The following is a 15,825-nucleotide window of genomic DNA, read 5'->3' as shown; positions in this document are numbered from 1 at the left end:
TAGCATAGCCATCCTTCCTATTAGCCATAGCCGTACCACTGTATGTTGTATTAAAACGTCTAATCCAAATTTAACCTTTTTGACGAATGAAAAAGAAGCACATCCTGTGCGAGAGATTTTTTTCCCTGTATAACCTTTGATTCCCTTCACACCAACTCTCCTTGACCCTTCGAATCTTCCCGAGTTGGCTTTTTGCACCAACGCTTCCAAGCCTGAGAAGTGTCGCCCATCGGAACCGAGAATGGCAGAGACTCTTCACACAGGTAATGGAGAACCGAGTAGTATCCAAGCAAACTGGAAACGAAAGCGAAAGCACCAGCAACCGTCATAAGATCTGCACTTTTGTCGGTGAATCCGTCGGCCAGGACAAAGCTACCTGCGGCGTCGAAGATGAGACACAGCTCAAGGGTGAGGAACAGAAGGAAATAACAAAGGTTCCTGTTCGATGGGGTTAGCTCTTAGCTCTCGCAGTAGAGAATTGTAGAGTCGAAGGAACTCACAGAGCACAGCTGGCCAAGAGAAAGAAGAGGTTGAAGACCGCCCATACTAGAGAAGAGAATGTCAGAGAAAGAGATAGATCATCCCAAAGCATAGTGCTTACACAAGACAAAGAACCCCAGGGCGTTGTGATATTCCGGAGTATAACCGCCATATGCATCCACGATGCCTAATGCGGGAATCATAATTACTCCGTAACCGCCATAAAAGAACGCTGCAAGGATGAAAATGTTAATATAAGCCCCCTTGATAGCAAAATAGGGATTGTTGTCGCCACGAACCAAAGGCAGAAAGAACTGTGTAGGAAAATGTATTCCCTCGGACCATCTCCCATTGAGCAGAAATAAGCATGCCGATTCCAGCGACGAAACAAAGATCACCCATGAAAATAGTCTGTGTGTAGACCTCACGGAAGTTCATCATAGCCAAAGACACAGATAGCAGAGTGGTAGCAAAGCCACCCATCGCCAAAGGTGCCTATATTGACATGTTAGTAGATGTACTCTGCATCAAAAACTTCAAGTTAGTTATCCAAGGCTCTTACAGGGTTTGCTAAGTGAGCACCGGGCTTCATGACCGGTTGACTCGGTCTGAAGACCGGTGTCTCATTTCCCTTCTCAGTAGACATTTCGTCGGATAACATCGATGTATGGAGAATGACTCTGAATGAGGCCCAAGTGAGTCTATCAAAAATCCAAGACCTCTTTTCAACTTTTTTTTCAGCGAAAGGTAACTATATAAAGGTTCTTTTTTCCATAAACCCGGACAAGCCCGAGCGAAATTAGACCCCCGAGGAATTTGTGACTATTGGTGGCCATGCAAGGAAAATTGTAGCTTCTATGACAAATTTGACACAACAAAACTATAATAACCCTGGAGATCAGCGAAGATCCGAGAGATTTTCCCGGACCTGCAGGGGAGAACGGCCACCAGGACCAGCCGAACGATGCAATTCTTTAATTTCTATTACGCTACTCCATACTTTACGCCCTTGTTTACCCCAAGACTTGCGGCCAAACTCGTCTCCACAGGCTTGGCCGCTACCCCACAGTGTTGTTGGCCGACAGTGGTTGGCCGTGGTTGGCCGTGGTTGGCCGGGTTTGGCCGAGTATGTCCTGTTCGTTTTTTTAATTTTTATATATGGGGAGCATTAGAGGGAGGTTATAGGACGGTGTATTTATTATGGGACTAAACCTACGAAAAAAAAAAATGGAATAGGTAATTCATAGGATCTCCGTTTACTAGTACCATACATTCATTAACTATACAGCCTTCGTAAGGAAGGGGTACATAAGAGGGCAATTCTATCCAAAGGTATCGGGCACAAAATAAAGCAAAAAAAAAAAAAAATGGCCATGCCAAATACAATGTTCCCGAAATATTGATCTTAGTCCTGGGTTGGGGAGAGATATCACGCGGGGGCGACGATGAATTCTCACCGTGAGAGTGCTTGTCACTGAGGTTTACCGCGATGAAAGTCTTGGGTAGTTCCACACTACATGCAATGATCAGTAAAAATCCGGGGAGGTTAACGTAGGATACAACTTACGTGTTGAATTTCGCCTTCAACGTCTCAATCACCTCCTTCCAATCCTGATGGGCGGTTAAGCTTCGGCGTGGGGTGCAGCCGATGGAGTGTCTGGAATCGAGTTGCACGTCAAGCGGATCGAAGGCATGACAACCAGGGCTGACTGAGATACGGATGGAGTAGGAGTAGGAGTCCGATTCACTGTCCCGCGCTTCGTATAGCTCGAAACAAATTTGAGAGAGGTAATCAAGTTCTGGGATGGCACTCCTGGCAATCTTGGTTTGAATTCCACCTTCCAAGATGCAGTTCAAGAGGGTGTAAATATGAGATTCCTTGGTGAAGTAGAAGAAGGACTTGGCATCCTGCGAAGCCTGCACCTCTTCTAGATCTCGAACAATTTCTTGAAGAAGGGGAAGAGAGGTTAGAAGGCCAATCTCGAGTTTCTCGCTGTCGGTGATTCCATATTCCTGAGGCGTCACGTAGTCGAACAAAACCTTGGCTAGCTTGTACAGTTCCCGGAGCTGAGAAAGCCGCTCATCCATCTTGCACTTGGAGGATTGGGAACCAGGGAACAGCTTGAAGTAATGATCGTATGAATCATCTAGTGCCCGAAGGTGGGGCAGTGACTCGAGAGTGAGGATGCGTTTCTTCAACCCAAAGCGGTGGGCAAACGTCTGGCTTTCCGTGCGCTCTTCGGATCTGTCGTTCACGGCTTCCTGTCCGGGTTTCCCCTCCGCGCCCGTGTCTATCTTTATAGCACCCTTGCTTTTCTGTTCCTCAACAGAGTCACGGGGGCTGTCCTGAGGCATGAAGACCCATTCCAAAAACTGTCTATTGTGGAGTGCATCGAACTTCATACTGTCGTATAGCTCGGAAAGTTTGCTTGGGTCGACTTTCTCGGTGTCACAGAACTCCGCAAATAGCTTTTCCCACCGTTCCTTGAAGAGTCGGGGATCTTCACCCGCGCACCAACGGCCCTGGATGTTAGATATATCATGATCCAGGGGGGGTGGTTGGCTCTGGGTTTCAGGGTCATTGGATGGGGTCTGGAAAATGTGTGGTGCGCTCTCGAGTTTCTCAAAGTTTTGTCGCATGACACTCCGGTGGAACTTCATCAGTTCAACTACCCTAGCAAGGACAACTGAAGGTTCTGGGATATTTCTGTCCTTGGGCCAAGCAAACTGTGAAGGCGCAGACCCTTCTCGCAAAAGCAATTTCAGCTTTTTCTTGACTTTGTCCATGACATCCTTGGCGGCATTTGAGTCGTCAAGCAGATCTTTCCGAACTTGTATCAAGTCTTCCGGGATATCCTTCTGGTCCAAAAATGAGCATGCCCATATCTGTGCTATAAGAATTATTAGCTTGATGTATGTAGGACTTGGGAAGGAAGATAGCTTACCACTGGTGCTCACTCGACGTTCTGAGCTGGTGAAAATACGGACGTTATTCAACGCCTCCTTGTTCATCAGCTTAAGATCATCACGCATATTCAGTCCAAGATCCTGCGATTGATAACGCGCAGCATGTGTGGGCTCGCCACCCCACTTGATGACAAGCTGTAGTTTGTCCAGGATCAAGTCATTCTCGGCGGCAGAGAACCGAGAAAAAGTCGCACCCGAGATAGAATCACTTCGTGTCTGTGATTTGCGCAAGTCCTCATCCTCTGGCGTGAGTCCCTCACCTTCATTGGGTACAGGGGCGGGGGGCTCTTCACTGGGCTTGCTCTCGGGCAATGGAGTTGAAGTTTCCAGTGGGCCCTGCTCTCCCATTTCCTCTGGCTTTCTTTTCCGGAACATCGGCTTGATCTGTACTTTGGTACCAGGCCAGCCGCCCTTTTTATCTAAAGATGTGCGGAGCAACTGAAGCTTGTCCATGTCTTCTAGACCCTTCTCCATAGCTAGCTTGACGGCATCACAAACACTGGACAATGCAGCTTCCCCCTTGATCACTATCTCGTTCTGGTGCCCTTTCAGCAAATCCACAAAAGGTTGGCTATGAAAGGTGAACTTGAATTTTTGCTTCGGGGTCCGATCTGCGTGTCGAATCACTGCCACCATGCCCTTCAGCTTCCAAGAGTGTTTGGAAGCAGGAAGAGGCGGAAGGGCTTCGTCATTAGCGTGCTGCACCGAAAGAGCCGGGGATTTCGTATTCGAGGGACTATAGCCACGGCTAGTAGAGTAGGCTTCCCGGGAATTCAACTTGCTGAGAGCAGCGCCAATATCGGTACCCTCTACCCCAGACGACGCTACTGATGGAGTACATGACTCCGAGGCTTCAGTAGGTTTCTGGCTTGGGCCGTAAAGTCTGGAAGTGCTAGGAGACTTCAGCAATGTTTTCAGTGTTTGGCGATGAGATCCTGTCGTGCTCCGTCTGGATGAGGATGAGGCCATGTCCGGCGAGGGCGGCTCGGATGATTCTGATATCCCCTCGCATTTGCGTCTTTCTTCCAAGAAAATATCCCTGAGGATGTTGGCACACTTATCGTAGTAATCATTGTTGTCCTTGACGAAGCTCCAGCCGTTGACATCAATGACATAGCTTTTATCTCCCACACGGAGCATGTCAAAGCCACAAATTCTTTGACCAAATCCATTTGAGATCTTTGATGCGATTATTGCCTCCTCCTTGCCAAGCTTCGTGATGTATCGTACCTCCTTCCCGTGGGTATTGCGCCGAACGAGACCGTCGACCACGGGCGATTTGCGCGTCTCTGCGTGACAAAAGTCTGGACCAACGGTGTAGGCTTTTACATCTTCTGCATTGTCAACCCTGAGAAACTGTTCGTAGAGATAACTTGCATCCTTCTCAGTGACAGATCTTGGAACAGTGAGGCTGGGATCATATTCTGAGCTTTTGTTGCCGACCTTTCGGAATAGTCTTCTTCCACCACCGCCGTACTGTTGATCATTGGGGAAGTAGATGTGAATGTTGTGGTCCTCACCATTGACAGGCTTTTCAACAAAGGGCTTCTTGAAGACTTTGCCGTCAACAACCAAGGCCTCGCCATCCTCGGACATTGAGACACTCTGGGTTTGAGGGGCACCGCCACCAATTCCGCTCTCTGGGCCTTCGAGCCTCACGCCAGTCAAGCGATAGATATGCTGGCCGAGTTCCGCCGATTCTAGAACCGGACCACCATCGCGGTTGACCTCTAGCCGCTTCGGAGTAGGAACACCCATATGATCCAGAATCCTCAGGCACAGCCGCCTATCCCACAAGACCTTTTGCATAGGCAGATCATTGACACAGAGGGGTTTGCGAAGTTTAGCATAGGCGATGGCTTTGTCCAAGGGGAATCCATCGGAGAAGAAAGCGAGCAGGAAGTCACACACGGGCCAATTTTCGACAGCTTCATCGAGAATAACCTTGTCCCCAAAAACGATAACCTCAAATTCGCCTTTTGATTGGAGTCGAGTCAAGATGTTCTGGCTCGGTTTGCTGCGTGCTTTCACATCCAAGGCACAGACTCCGATCCTCCATGGTTTCAGGGAACTGGATTCCATCTCACTGATAGAGCTTGCAGCGGTACTGGCAGCCGTGCTTCCGCTGAGTCTTCTAGGTGCGTGGCTTAACGGGCGTGTAGACTGTCCCATTCGACTGGCGGAGCGAGAGTCAAATCCCGAATCAGCTTTTCCTGATTGGCTTTGGGTCGGCTTTGCGTGTGACGTGGGCTTATTTGGCAGCAATGTAGATGTAGGTTCGGGAACGGGCCCTGTGGGCGTTAGATCATTGTGATCGGAGTCCATATCAAGTAAAGGCGACGGGAGGTTGGGTTCTGTAGGTTTTAAAAGTCCAGCATCGGCAAAAGAGCCGTTGCTGTGCTCAGCGGCATCATCCATATGAGGGGTCAATTGCCTGGGCAGTATTGTGGTTTAAAATCTAGTTCGACCGCATCAAATTTGATTTTGATCAGTGGAATGTAAGATTTGGTGAAGCAGAAATTCTTTGGGTAACAGTTCGTGGAGGAAGAAGTGGAAGCTCTGGAGATTCCAAGGTTGTATTACCAAATATATGATGGGGGTGTTCCGCATTTGCATAGGCGGAGAGAAAGAACGGGCATTTCGGTGGTTCAAATTTGCTCATTTCGTTTATCATCAGACTGAATGAGCTGGAAGTGGTATGTAAATTGTATATTCGATTCATTGGGCCTCCTCGTATTCCCATAGACTACGGCATAACTAGATCCAAAAGTACAAAAGCCCCATCTACATGGGTACTTACTCTAGAAGTTTTCAGTTCATGATGATGCTATTTGATAGCATGCCAATTGTGCAAATAACTCTCCGATAAGGTAATCATTTATTTATTTTTAAAATATGATGTAATAAAACCATTTACAGCTGTAGAATTATCTTAAATCAAGGCAAACCAAAGATAAAATTCTAGATACTTTTATCATTTGAAGGTATTCTGTACCCCGAGGAAAAGTACATCACCTGCTTGAAGGCGGTCTGATGCCTGCAGGACTAGGCGGGGCAGAAAAAACATCGGAAGAAAAAAAAAGAAGACAAAGCTAGTGAGACGACTTGGACTACTAGGATACCTTTCGTGATTGACTTGGTGAACAAGTCAGAACGGAATTCTCAATTGAAAGGCCAAGGGCTTTCTTCGAATTACTTTAGACCCTCCGATATTATATCTGTTGTCGTCAGTGTGTCCACCGATATCAGCATGCCTTCGGCCGATAATTTTGATCTGCCTCTCGCGAAGAGGCAGAAACGAGTATCGCAGGTTAAGGCTGGAACACGTGGTTCCAAAATCTTTGCTCCTTTCCGTGTAAGTTGAAGAAACGAATTTGAATTGCTTCTGTTCTCTAAACTGACTTCTCGCTATAAAGACACTAGGATTGGTGTCGCCAACACCCGTTCCCTTTACATCGGTGCGTCTGGGTAAATCGACCTTTCAAATCACAACCTCCGTGGGACACTCGCTGCAGACTTATGATTTGCGCCGAGGCTTGAACCTCATCTTTCTGAGTCGACCGCAAACACCGGAGATCATTACAGCAACATGTGCATGGCAGGATAAGGTATTTGCAGCTTGGGGCCATCTTCGGTCGCAGTCCCCCGGAGGCGTCTGGGTTTTCAAGCGCGGCAAAAGAGTTGCAGTCCTCGAGGGCCCCGCAGATCTGAAGGGACCCATCGAGCGCTTGGTGGTGTTTGGTTCATGGGTGGTTGGTTGCTGGACCGGCGGCCTCGAGGTTTGGAAAACGGGCACATACGAGCACTATGCCAGTCTGCGCCCACAGGGTTCCTCTGGAGAGAAGATCTACACGGGGATAATGTGCAACATGCCGACTTATCTGAACAAGATCTTTGTGGGCCGATCGGACGGAGCGGTCGATATCTGGAACCTCCGCAGTGGAAAGCTTCTTCACACATTGCCTTCTTTGTCGGCAGATGCTGGGCCCGTGACTGCGATTCACCCCACTCCTGCTCTATCTCTTGTTGCCATTGCCTACAAGGGCGGTGCGTTGGCTATTCAGAACGTTAGCTCAGGCCAGCTGGTTTTGTCTCTCAAGAACGCATCATCCCGTGGTCTCCCGGTAACATCCATCACTTTCCGCGGTGACGGATTGGGTGCTGGCCACGATGGCCGCAGCTCAGGTGTCATGGCCACAGCGTCAAGTGGTAGCGGCGATATCACACTCTGGGACTTGAATAATGGAGGTCGCATTGCAGGCATTCTTCGTGGAGCCCATCGAGTGTCAAGCGGCGAAAAGCCCATGGGCGCTAACCGTGTTGAGTTCTTGGATGGACAGCCAGTGCTCGTGTCATCAGGCGATGACAATTCTTTGAAGACTTGGATCTTTGACGAAACGCCATTTTCGCCCATTCCTAGACCTCTTCACAGAAGAAACGGCCACTCTGCTGCAGTCAGCGCTCTCGATTTCCTGCCGACATCTTCAGATGGTTCCGAGTCTGGCGGCAAGTGGCTTCTTAGTGCAAGCAAGGATTGCAGTCTCTGGGGACTTAGTCTGCGCAAAGACAGTCAGCATACCGAGATCTCACAGGGTAGCTTGGAACGCAAGGCTAAGAAGGGAGGGCCATCAAACATCTCAAATACAGAGGATCTCAAGGCTCCCGAGGTTACATGTATTGCCTGCAGCCTCAACCGTGATAGCGGAATGGGAGTCACCACTTCCGGTCCAATCTGGTCGAACCCGAAGGTTACAAATGCCAATGCTTCCAATGCAACCGGTTGGGAAAGCGTGGTTACTGGTCACCGAGGTGATAAGTTCGCACGTACTTGGTTCTGGGGCAAAAAGAAGGCAGGTCGATGGGCGTTTGCAACCAGCGATGGAACAGAAGTCAAGGTACGCAGGTTTTTAAACATGATTGAGCAATTGTTGTCTTTTGCTAATTCATTATCCACAGAGTGTGACTGTTTCACAGTGTGGTACTTTCGCTGTCATAGGATCAGCTGGAGGTTCTATCGACATGTTCAACATGCAGTCAGGTCTGCACCGACAAAGTTTCCCGGCTCGCCCCCAAGCTGGCCGTAGCACCAAATTTAATGCTCAGGCCTCGATCGCTGCGGCTACTAAACACACCAAAGCTGTGACTGGCTTGATGATTGACAGCTTGAACCGTACCGTTGTCAGCTGCGGCCTAGATGGCAAAGTCAAGGTACACCCCACCATTCCCTCCTTTTCTCTCGGAATTCACAAATTGACCTTTTCTGGAATATAGTTTTGGGATCTTCTCTCTGGAAAATTCATTGGTGAGCTAGACTGGCACCCTATGGCGGCCATTACTGGGCTTCGCTATAACAAGGCTAGTGAATTAGTCGCCTTCAGCTGTGACGATCTCTCGATCCGTGTGATTGACCTTGAGACCAGAAAGCTCGTTCGTGAGTTCTGGGGATGTGTCGGTCAAGTCAACGATTTCATCTTCTCAAATGATGGACGATGGATTGTGGCTGCCTCCATGGACTCGGTCGTACGCGTATGGGATATGCCCACCGGACATCTTATTGACATTTTCCGCGTCTCAAGCACATGTGTCGCTCTGGCCATGTCTTCAACCGGTGAATTCCTCGCCACTGCACACGCCGGTAGCATTGGAATCAGTCTTTGGAGCAACCGCAGCCTTTTCATGCCTGTATCGACCAGAAACCTGGATGAGAACGTTATTGAGAACGTTGGCCTTCCGGCAACATCAGGAGAAGGCGGTGCTGGTCTTATTGAGGCTGCCTTTGTGGATACTACCGAGCAAGATGAGGAAGATGGCCCAGTACTAGCGACGGAACAACTACAACACGACATGATGACTCTGAGTCTTGTTCCCAAGAGCAGATGGCAGTCATTGATTCACCTAGATACTATACGGGTATGCTTTTTATTCCTGCGCAAGTGCAAGTTTCTGGCTAACAGTTCAATAGGAACGTAATCGTCCCAAGGAAGCCCCCAAGGCACCTGAGAAGGCACCTTTCTTCCTTCCTTCTCTCCTCGGTTCCAGTGGACCCGAGGCCGCCAGTGAAATCCCTGGCACCGAGGATACCGACGCGGCATCAGTGGCCAAAATCGCCGAAGCCGAAAGGATGCGGATTGCCAAGCTGCAAAATGGCGGAACCGCCAGTGCTCCTCAATCTATTTTCACTCGATCATTGGCAACCGGTCATGATTCCGGTGACTTCAACTCATTTATCGACCATCTGAAGACCTTATCTCCAGCCAAAGCGGATCTCGAGATTCGCTCACTGGATCCTCGGGTGCGTGATGGACACTCCGAGTTGTCCGATTTCGTTGTTGCCCTGACTGCTCGCCTGAAGTCAAAGAGAGACTTTGAGCTTGTCAATGCTTGGATGGCGGTCTTCTTGAAGATTCACGCCGACACTGTGAGTCTCAGCTCTACTCAAGATGAGCCTCAGTATCGTCTGTTGCAAGAGGCTCTAGCAATTTGGTCTGCTGAGCAACAGCGAGAGGGAAAGCGCCTAGCTGAGCTGGTGGGCTACTGTCGCGGAGTTGTTGGATTCTTGCGATCCGCTCGGTAATTTGAATCGGACAGTTCCATAATTACTGCATAAATATTTCTCGGAGTATGAGTGTCTTTTGTTTTCTTTCTTTGTTATCTATCATGCGTGTTACGTCCAATCTATATCAATGGTTATACGTGAAAAAGTTGTTTTGCACATATTAAGCATTTTTACCGCCCATACTGTAACTACAACACCAATCAGGGCGAAAATATATTCAACATACGACATATAATCAAGTAGACTACCAGGAAAACGACCAAAAAGACATGGCAAGGCCGTATAAGTAATGCTGGAACCGGCGCCTCACCCCCTGACTAATACAAAAAATTCGAAAGGGGAAAAAACAACCACAACCAGAAGGGTTCTACCACACATCGGCTATGGGTATCCCTCATTTAACCAGGCATCTCCTTCCATATGCCGAAAGTGTCTTGTTAAGTGGGAGGGCAACCGATTTAGGACTTCCGCGCGTGCAGGCCGTTGTCATTGACGGACCCAGTCTAGTATACCATGTCTATCGTCGACTCCTAGGCTGGATGGACCCAAGCAGCGATGTCCTTGACTACCAGCCAACCTGCGATGAAGTCAGTCGCGGGGTCATCAGTTTCCTTCTCCAATTAACCAAAATGGGGGTTAACATGTAAGCCATCACACTGGTCTGAAAACACAGTTATCCTCTGATATCAATTCTTCTTTCTTTCTTTGCTATTTAGAAATAAGATATGCTTCGATGGTGCCTTGCCCGTCTCGAAGCGAAAGATCCGCTTTTCCAGAATTGAAAAGTTACGGCATCGACTGGAATTGGCACGTCGGAACCTGTCTCTGCCTGCAACGCCCAAATGTCGCGATGTCATCCCGACTAAAGGAGAACAGGTCTGGTGCAGTCGAGGCTTGCCTCAACGACGGAAGGGCCTCCCAGAGAATCCTTTCATGGTCTCGGCGGTCTTTGAGGACTTGCGGACACGATGGACCAAGGAACAGATCCGGAAAGAGGTTGACTATGATGTTAGCTGTCTTGTCGCCGATACCGATTACGCCTGGGCGGCAATCACCGTCATGGTTCCAGGAGAAGCTGATGTTGAGTGTGCCCGTGTGGCAAAACTTACCGGCTGTGCGGTGTTGACAGACGATTCGGATCTCCTACTTCACGATCTTGGCGATAATGGCGCGGTCTTGTTTTTGGACTCGGTGCAAACGTCTTCAGGTGTTTGGAATCCGGCCGACCCAGATATTCGGGGGCTGAGAATCTGTCCTCATTCGCTCTCTGGTCGATTGGGCATCCCAAGCGTTCAGTGGTTTGGTTACGAATTGCAGAAGAATCATCACCTGCGTTTCGCTGAACTTACCCGGCTAGCTAAGGAGAGCAGTGAGGCCACTGAGCTCTCCTCTGAATATCTAGAGTTTCTTCAAGAGTATCAGCCCGAGGGCACAGATAATGAGGTGATACGTGGAACAGGGCAGTCCGCACAACCCATGGATCCAAGAGTATCGGAGTTATTTTGGCAGTATGAGCTTCCCGGTATCTACAGCTCGGGCGAGCATCCACACGTCTATCTCGGGATTCTGAACGAAGACTCTTCCAGGCGATGTGCCTGGGAACAAGGCCGAACCTATAGGTCCCTTGGGTACTCATTTTTCAACATTTCCCGTCCTGCTGCCAACCGATTTGCGGCTGTACATGAATTTGTCCGCAGAGGCGGAAGGATCGTGGCCGAGGAGATCACTTTAAGCGGAACAAAGACCGTAACCTCCGACCTGGACCTCCTTCGGAGACGTCTTGCCCATGCACATGCTACCTTTGACGAAGGTCTAGCACCGGAAAGCTTCTGGATTTTGTATGCTCTTTCCGACATCTACCGTGACGGAGCCGGCACAACTACAGTTCCGAGTGCGAAGGAATTGGAGAGCTTTCTTACAAAGGGATATATGGCGCAAAGTACCAAATGGGCAGACATTCATCTTCTCGCCCAAATGCAAGCTGCATTATACTCTTTACGGATACTGAAGCAGCTTTTCGATATCGCAGCTCCTGGTGATGATTTGGTTGAATCCAGCTCACTACTCGCGGATTTACCTCCACTACACATACTGATGTCGCGACAGAAAATGGTTCAGAGCTTTGCCAACACTCGTCTTGTCCGGCATGCGGTTCGTCAATTGATAGAAACATATGGTTAACAGATATGAATATACATTGCAAGCTAATGCACTACGACTTCACATATGAAAGATGGCATGGCTTAGGAGCCCTAGGATGGATGATTATGATCAGCTAGGGATTCGAAATCCAGGCGTCTTTGTAGATTACAGTGACATTTGCATTGGTGGTCACTATATATGGAGAAGACATAAATGTGCCACTGTGTAACCTTGCCTGAGAAGCCCCGGGTACTTCAAATGATTCATTCCATTGGCACATAGGTTTAAAGTACTGGAACCAGCCCTGGGAGGAGCGATGCTGCTGGTTCTCGGTGCAGTCGTTTTGTTTGATCGGATACAGTCGATTGACGGCATAATTTGGTCTTGCGGTTTGCATGCTGTGGTCGATTGGTTGCCCGGTGTCCGCAGGCGAAAATTGTTTATGCTATTTTACAATTTTCTGGCAAAGAAAGAAACGGAAATTTTATGGGTATCATGTGTGGTCGCAATAGCGACAGACGACTGGCTGGTAGGATGTCGTTTAAGGTGCTCATTTTTCGGGGGCATCGGGAAGTCGTTCAATCACATATTTGCCGCGGGCGACACTCATGATGGGTGCTCCAGGAATTTTGCTAATATAGTTATTAGAATGTGGCCGTATAGCGAACATGGGATTGAAATGTAGGTCACATACCGAATACGTCTCTTGAGATCACGATCATTTGTGGCAATAATGTAGACACGGTGCTTGATGACACGGTCGACCAGACAGTCATCGGCATAGGTTCCCTTGTGGTCACACTTGACTCGCTCGAACCGAGGGTCCTTGGCTACACGCAGGGCCAGTCGATATTTCGGGCCAAGCTTCTCCAACTCGGCAAGTACGCAATCGGTAACAATAGGAATACATTTGGCGTACAAGCAATCGAGCATAGTTGGAATGACCTCGAGTTTGTGCTGAATGGTGTGGGAGATGAAATTGGTATCGACCAGCACGGAGTATGGGGGGGCGAGGGCCGTGTTGAACTGGAAGAACATTGACGAAGGAGCTTGAGGACTAGAAGCGGAACTGTCAGTATGGTTATTGCGATAGTGCTATACAATATCCTTACGCCTCTTTGACGAGATCATCCTTTTTGGCCTCTTTGCCTTTCTCGGTCTTGTCTTGATTTTGCTTCCTATAGCCGACTGTTAGCAAGTCGCAACAAGGCTGTGTTTCGTGATTGTGACGAACAGGCGATTGTCGCGCATGGAAATGGCTCTCTTGGCCAGCGCATACTTGCGAGTCTTCTTTTGAACTCCCATGATGACGAGACGTGGATGATATAGTAGTGATGGTAGTGAGGAAGAGGTTTTTTTTTCTCTTTTCTTATCGGCCAATCTATCTCGGATTCGGGATGACTAATCATGTGGATGGGCTCCAGGCCGCTCGTCACCTGTAGGGCCCGAGGACAATCTTGTCTTCAAAACTCCCTTGTATTCAGCGATAATACACCCTCAAACACTCATTATGTCTAGGCCGGATGCAGACTTTGATATGGCGAAAGTAAGTTCCCCTGTTCGCAACCAGCATCTATTTCCCTGAACTATGCTGCTAGGCAACATTGCCCCTCTTACATCTACCAACTGATCCAAGATTGGATAGCTAACTCATGATATAGGCACTGGCAGATCTTGCAAAGTATGTGAGCCCACTTATAGTTTACATAAATAAATTCATGATATTGACATCACATATTTAGGGGTGAAATGACTGCCTCAGCCCTGGAGAATCATCTCAACACAATTGAAAGCAAAGTTGATGAACTCTTGGAATCTTTCGAAAAGCAGGGTACTGCTGCAGCGGAGGCTACATCTGTCGAGGAGACAGATCTAAGTCAACTGGGCACAGATCAGGATAAAATAGCAGAGCCATCAAATAGCCCACCCAAGTGATACTGGCCATTGCCCCCCTTCTCTACAACTCCAACCTCTGTGACAATGCCATCGATCAAACTTGCAGGAGTAATGTCAAAGGCCGGGTTCCAGACATTGATCCCTGGCGCGGCAATTTTCACGGTCTCAATCGCAATCTGGTCGGTGGCCTCAGAGCCCGCACGGGGACCTTTGATGCTGGTCACCTCTGATGCTGCACGTTGCTCAATGACAATGTCCCTTCCTGATTTTGTGGCCATATCGATTGTTGTGAGTGGCGCTGCAACGAGGAACTTGACGCCGTGGTACTTTGCCAAGACAGCCAGGGCGTATGTGCCGATTTTGTTGGCTGTGTCACCATTTGCTGCTACCCTATCAGCTCCCACCACAATTGCATTCACACCCACTTTAGTATCTGCGAGCAAAGCGGCCGCCATAGAATCCGTGATGAGCGTAGCTGGAATTTCGTCGTGAACCAACTCGAAGGCTGTAAGGCGAGACCCCTGGTTGTAGGGCCTAGTCTCTGTGCAATAAGCGTGACGTAGGATGTTCTTCGAGGCCAGCGAACGAACCACACCCAATGCGGTGCCATATCCAGAAGTGGCGAGAGAGCTAGTGATTTAGGATTAGTGAGAAGATACGACGGATAACGGATAACGTAGTAAATTGGCCCTACCCAGTGTTGCAGTGAGTCAACACAGCAACTTCTGAATTTCCTCTGGCCGCATGAACGGCGATCCATTCTGCGCCATTGTGCCCAATTCTCTTGTTATCCTCGAGATCCTTTCCCATCATATCCTCTGCCGCCTGAATAAACGCGGCTGCGACTTCTTGGCCAGTAGAGCCCGGTGCTTTCGTGCGATTGACCACTACGGTCTCCAGCTTGCGCGCAGCATCAGCGAGATTGACGGCAGTTGGCCGACTCGTCACAAGGTAAGCTAGCTTGTCTGCGATGTACTGGCACACCTCTTCTGATGATTGTGAAAGCTTGTCACCATCCACAGCTGAGGTTAGTTCCGAGGCGAGGGCAAGCATTGCGACGATAGCGATAGCAGGTGCCCCGCGGACTTTCATATCTCTGATTGCGAGCCATCCATCTTCTGTAGTCCGAATGGGGATGTACTCTTCGACGAAGGGAAGCTGCAACTGATCTAGAATCTCAAGGTTGCCTTTGCTGAACTTAATTGCTTGTAACATCTTCGTAGGTGACGGTAAAAAGGTTCTGAAGATCTGGGTGAGACGCGAGGAAAGATCTTTAAAAAGTACCGCGGGGACCTGGGAAAGCTTACTTAATCAAGGCCTATCAGGGCTCCGGCCGCGGGGGGTACAAATAAAGGTATGTACGATATACAATGTGTAGGTACAACCTTTCCAGGAACGTACCATCAACCTACGTATATAGGTAAGATAATCAAGCCGTAGCGGGATAAAATGCCATGTATTACTGCGTGAATGTACTTTGCGTGAATGTACTTTGCGTCAATGAAAACACAGGGTCAATGGCACATCGCCGCATCACCAGAAAAGATTACCAAGTCGCCGGGCAAAAAAGGGGAGCTCATGCACCAATGTCCAGCTCAATGCAAAAGTAGGCGGAATAATGAACCCGTAGGTAGGTAGCCTCCATAAACCTAGGCTCGCAAGTCAGAAGAGTTGGTCAATCACCACCTAGGCTAGTATGCTGTCACCCTATTAGCTAGAAGAATCTAAATCATTGCGATGACACTCGAAGCGTGCCTTTCTTATCCACCTGCAGGCTGTCATAG

The 15,825-nt window shown here is 48.8% G+C and overlaps 7 protein-coding genes across 7 annotated transcripts; 3 read left to right on the top strand and 4 right to left on the bottom strand.

Annotated features, from left to right (window-relative positions):
• Positions 1-146: 146 nt before the first annotated feature.
• Positions 147-1,126, bottom strand: N7516_005100 (GPR1/FUN34/yaaH; the record flags this gene model as incomplete). The annotated part of the gene is made up of 5 exons (XM_057217820.1): positions 147-438; positions 501-546; positions 602-712; positions 780-975; positions 1,043-1,126. The coding sequence occupies 5 exons, from the start codon at positions 1,124-1,126 to the stop codon at positions 147-149; spliced, it is 729 nt and encodes a 242-aa protein (XP_057079703.1).
• Positions 1,127-2,043: 917 nt separating this feature from the next.
• On the bottom strand, positions 2,044-5,865 carry N7516_005099 (inositol polyphosphate kinase VIP1; the record flags this gene model as incomplete). The annotated part of the gene is made up of 2 exons (XM_057217819.1): positions 2,044-3,371; positions 3,426-5,865. 2 exons carry the CDS (start codon positions 5,863-5,865, stop codon positions 2,044-2,046), a joined length of 3,768 nt encoding a protein of 1,255 aa, XP_057079702.1.
• An 832-nt stretch (positions 5,866-6,697) lies between these two features.
• On the top strand, positions 6,698-10,021 carry N7516_005098 (rRNA-processing protein UTP21; the record flags this gene model as incomplete). The annotated part of the gene is made up of 5 exons (XM_057217818.1): positions 6,698-6,802; positions 6,864-8,342; positions 8,404-8,655; positions 8,719-9,357; positions 9,410-10,021. 5 exons carry the CDS (start codon positions 6,698-6,700, stop codon positions 10,019-10,021), a joined length of 3,087 nt encoding a protein of 1,028 aa, XP_057079701.1.
• Positions 10,022-10,386: 365 nt separating this feature from the next.
• On the top strand, positions 10,387-12,184 carry N7516_005097 (PIN and XPG domain-containing protein; the record flags this gene model as incomplete). Its single annotated transcript, XM_057217817.1, has 2 exons — positions 10,387-10,646; positions 10,720-12,184. The coding sequence occupies 2 exons, from the start codon at positions 10,387-10,389 to the stop codon at positions 12,182-12,184; spliced, it is 1,725 nt and encodes a 574-aa protein (XP_057079700.1).
• A 511-nt stretch (positions 12,185-12,695) lies between these two features.
• On the bottom strand, positions 12,696-13,450 carry N7516_005096 (rRNA-processing FCF1 family protein; the record flags this gene model as incomplete). The annotated part of the gene is made up of 4 exons (XM_057217816.1): positions 12,696-12,777; positions 12,840-13,202; positions 13,258-13,323; positions 13,380-13,450. 4 exons carry the CDS (start codon positions 13,448-13,450, stop codon positions 12,696-12,698), a joined length of 582 nt encoding a protein of 193 aa, XP_057079699.1.
• A 205-nt stretch (positions 13,451-13,655) lies between these two features.
• N7516_005095 (uncharacterized protein) lies at positions 13,656-14,080 on the top strand (the record flags this gene model as incomplete). The annotated part of the gene is made up of 3 exons (XM_057217815.1): positions 13,656-13,691; positions 13,807-13,826; positions 13,888-14,080. 3 exons carry the CDS (start codon positions 13,656-13,658, stop codon positions 14,078-14,080), a joined length of 249 nt encoding a protein of 82 aa, XP_057079698.1.
• Positions 14,038-15,256, bottom strand: N7516_005094 (S-methyl-5-thioribose-1-phosphate isomerase; the record flags this gene model as incomplete). Its single annotated transcript, XM_057217814.1, has 2 exons — positions 14,038-14,671; positions 14,736-15,256. 2 exons carry the CDS (start codon positions 15,254-15,256, stop codon positions 14,038-14,040), a joined length of 1,155 nt encoding a protein of 384 aa, XP_057079697.1.
• Positions 15,257-15,825: the final 569 nt, after the last annotated feature.

This window comes from Penicillium verrucosum (assembly GCF_028828655.1).
Source record: "Penicillium verrucosum strain IBT 35672 chromosome Unknown utg000001l_segment0_segment0, whole genome shotgun sequence".
Classification (NCBI taxonomy): domain Eukaryota; kingdom Fungi; phylum Ascomycota; class Eurotiomycetes; order Eurotiales; family Aspergillaceae; genus Penicillium; species Penicillium verrucosum.
The sequence above is the reverse complement of the archived record's forward strand: the minus strand, read 5'-3'. Positions and strand labels throughout refer to the sequence as shown.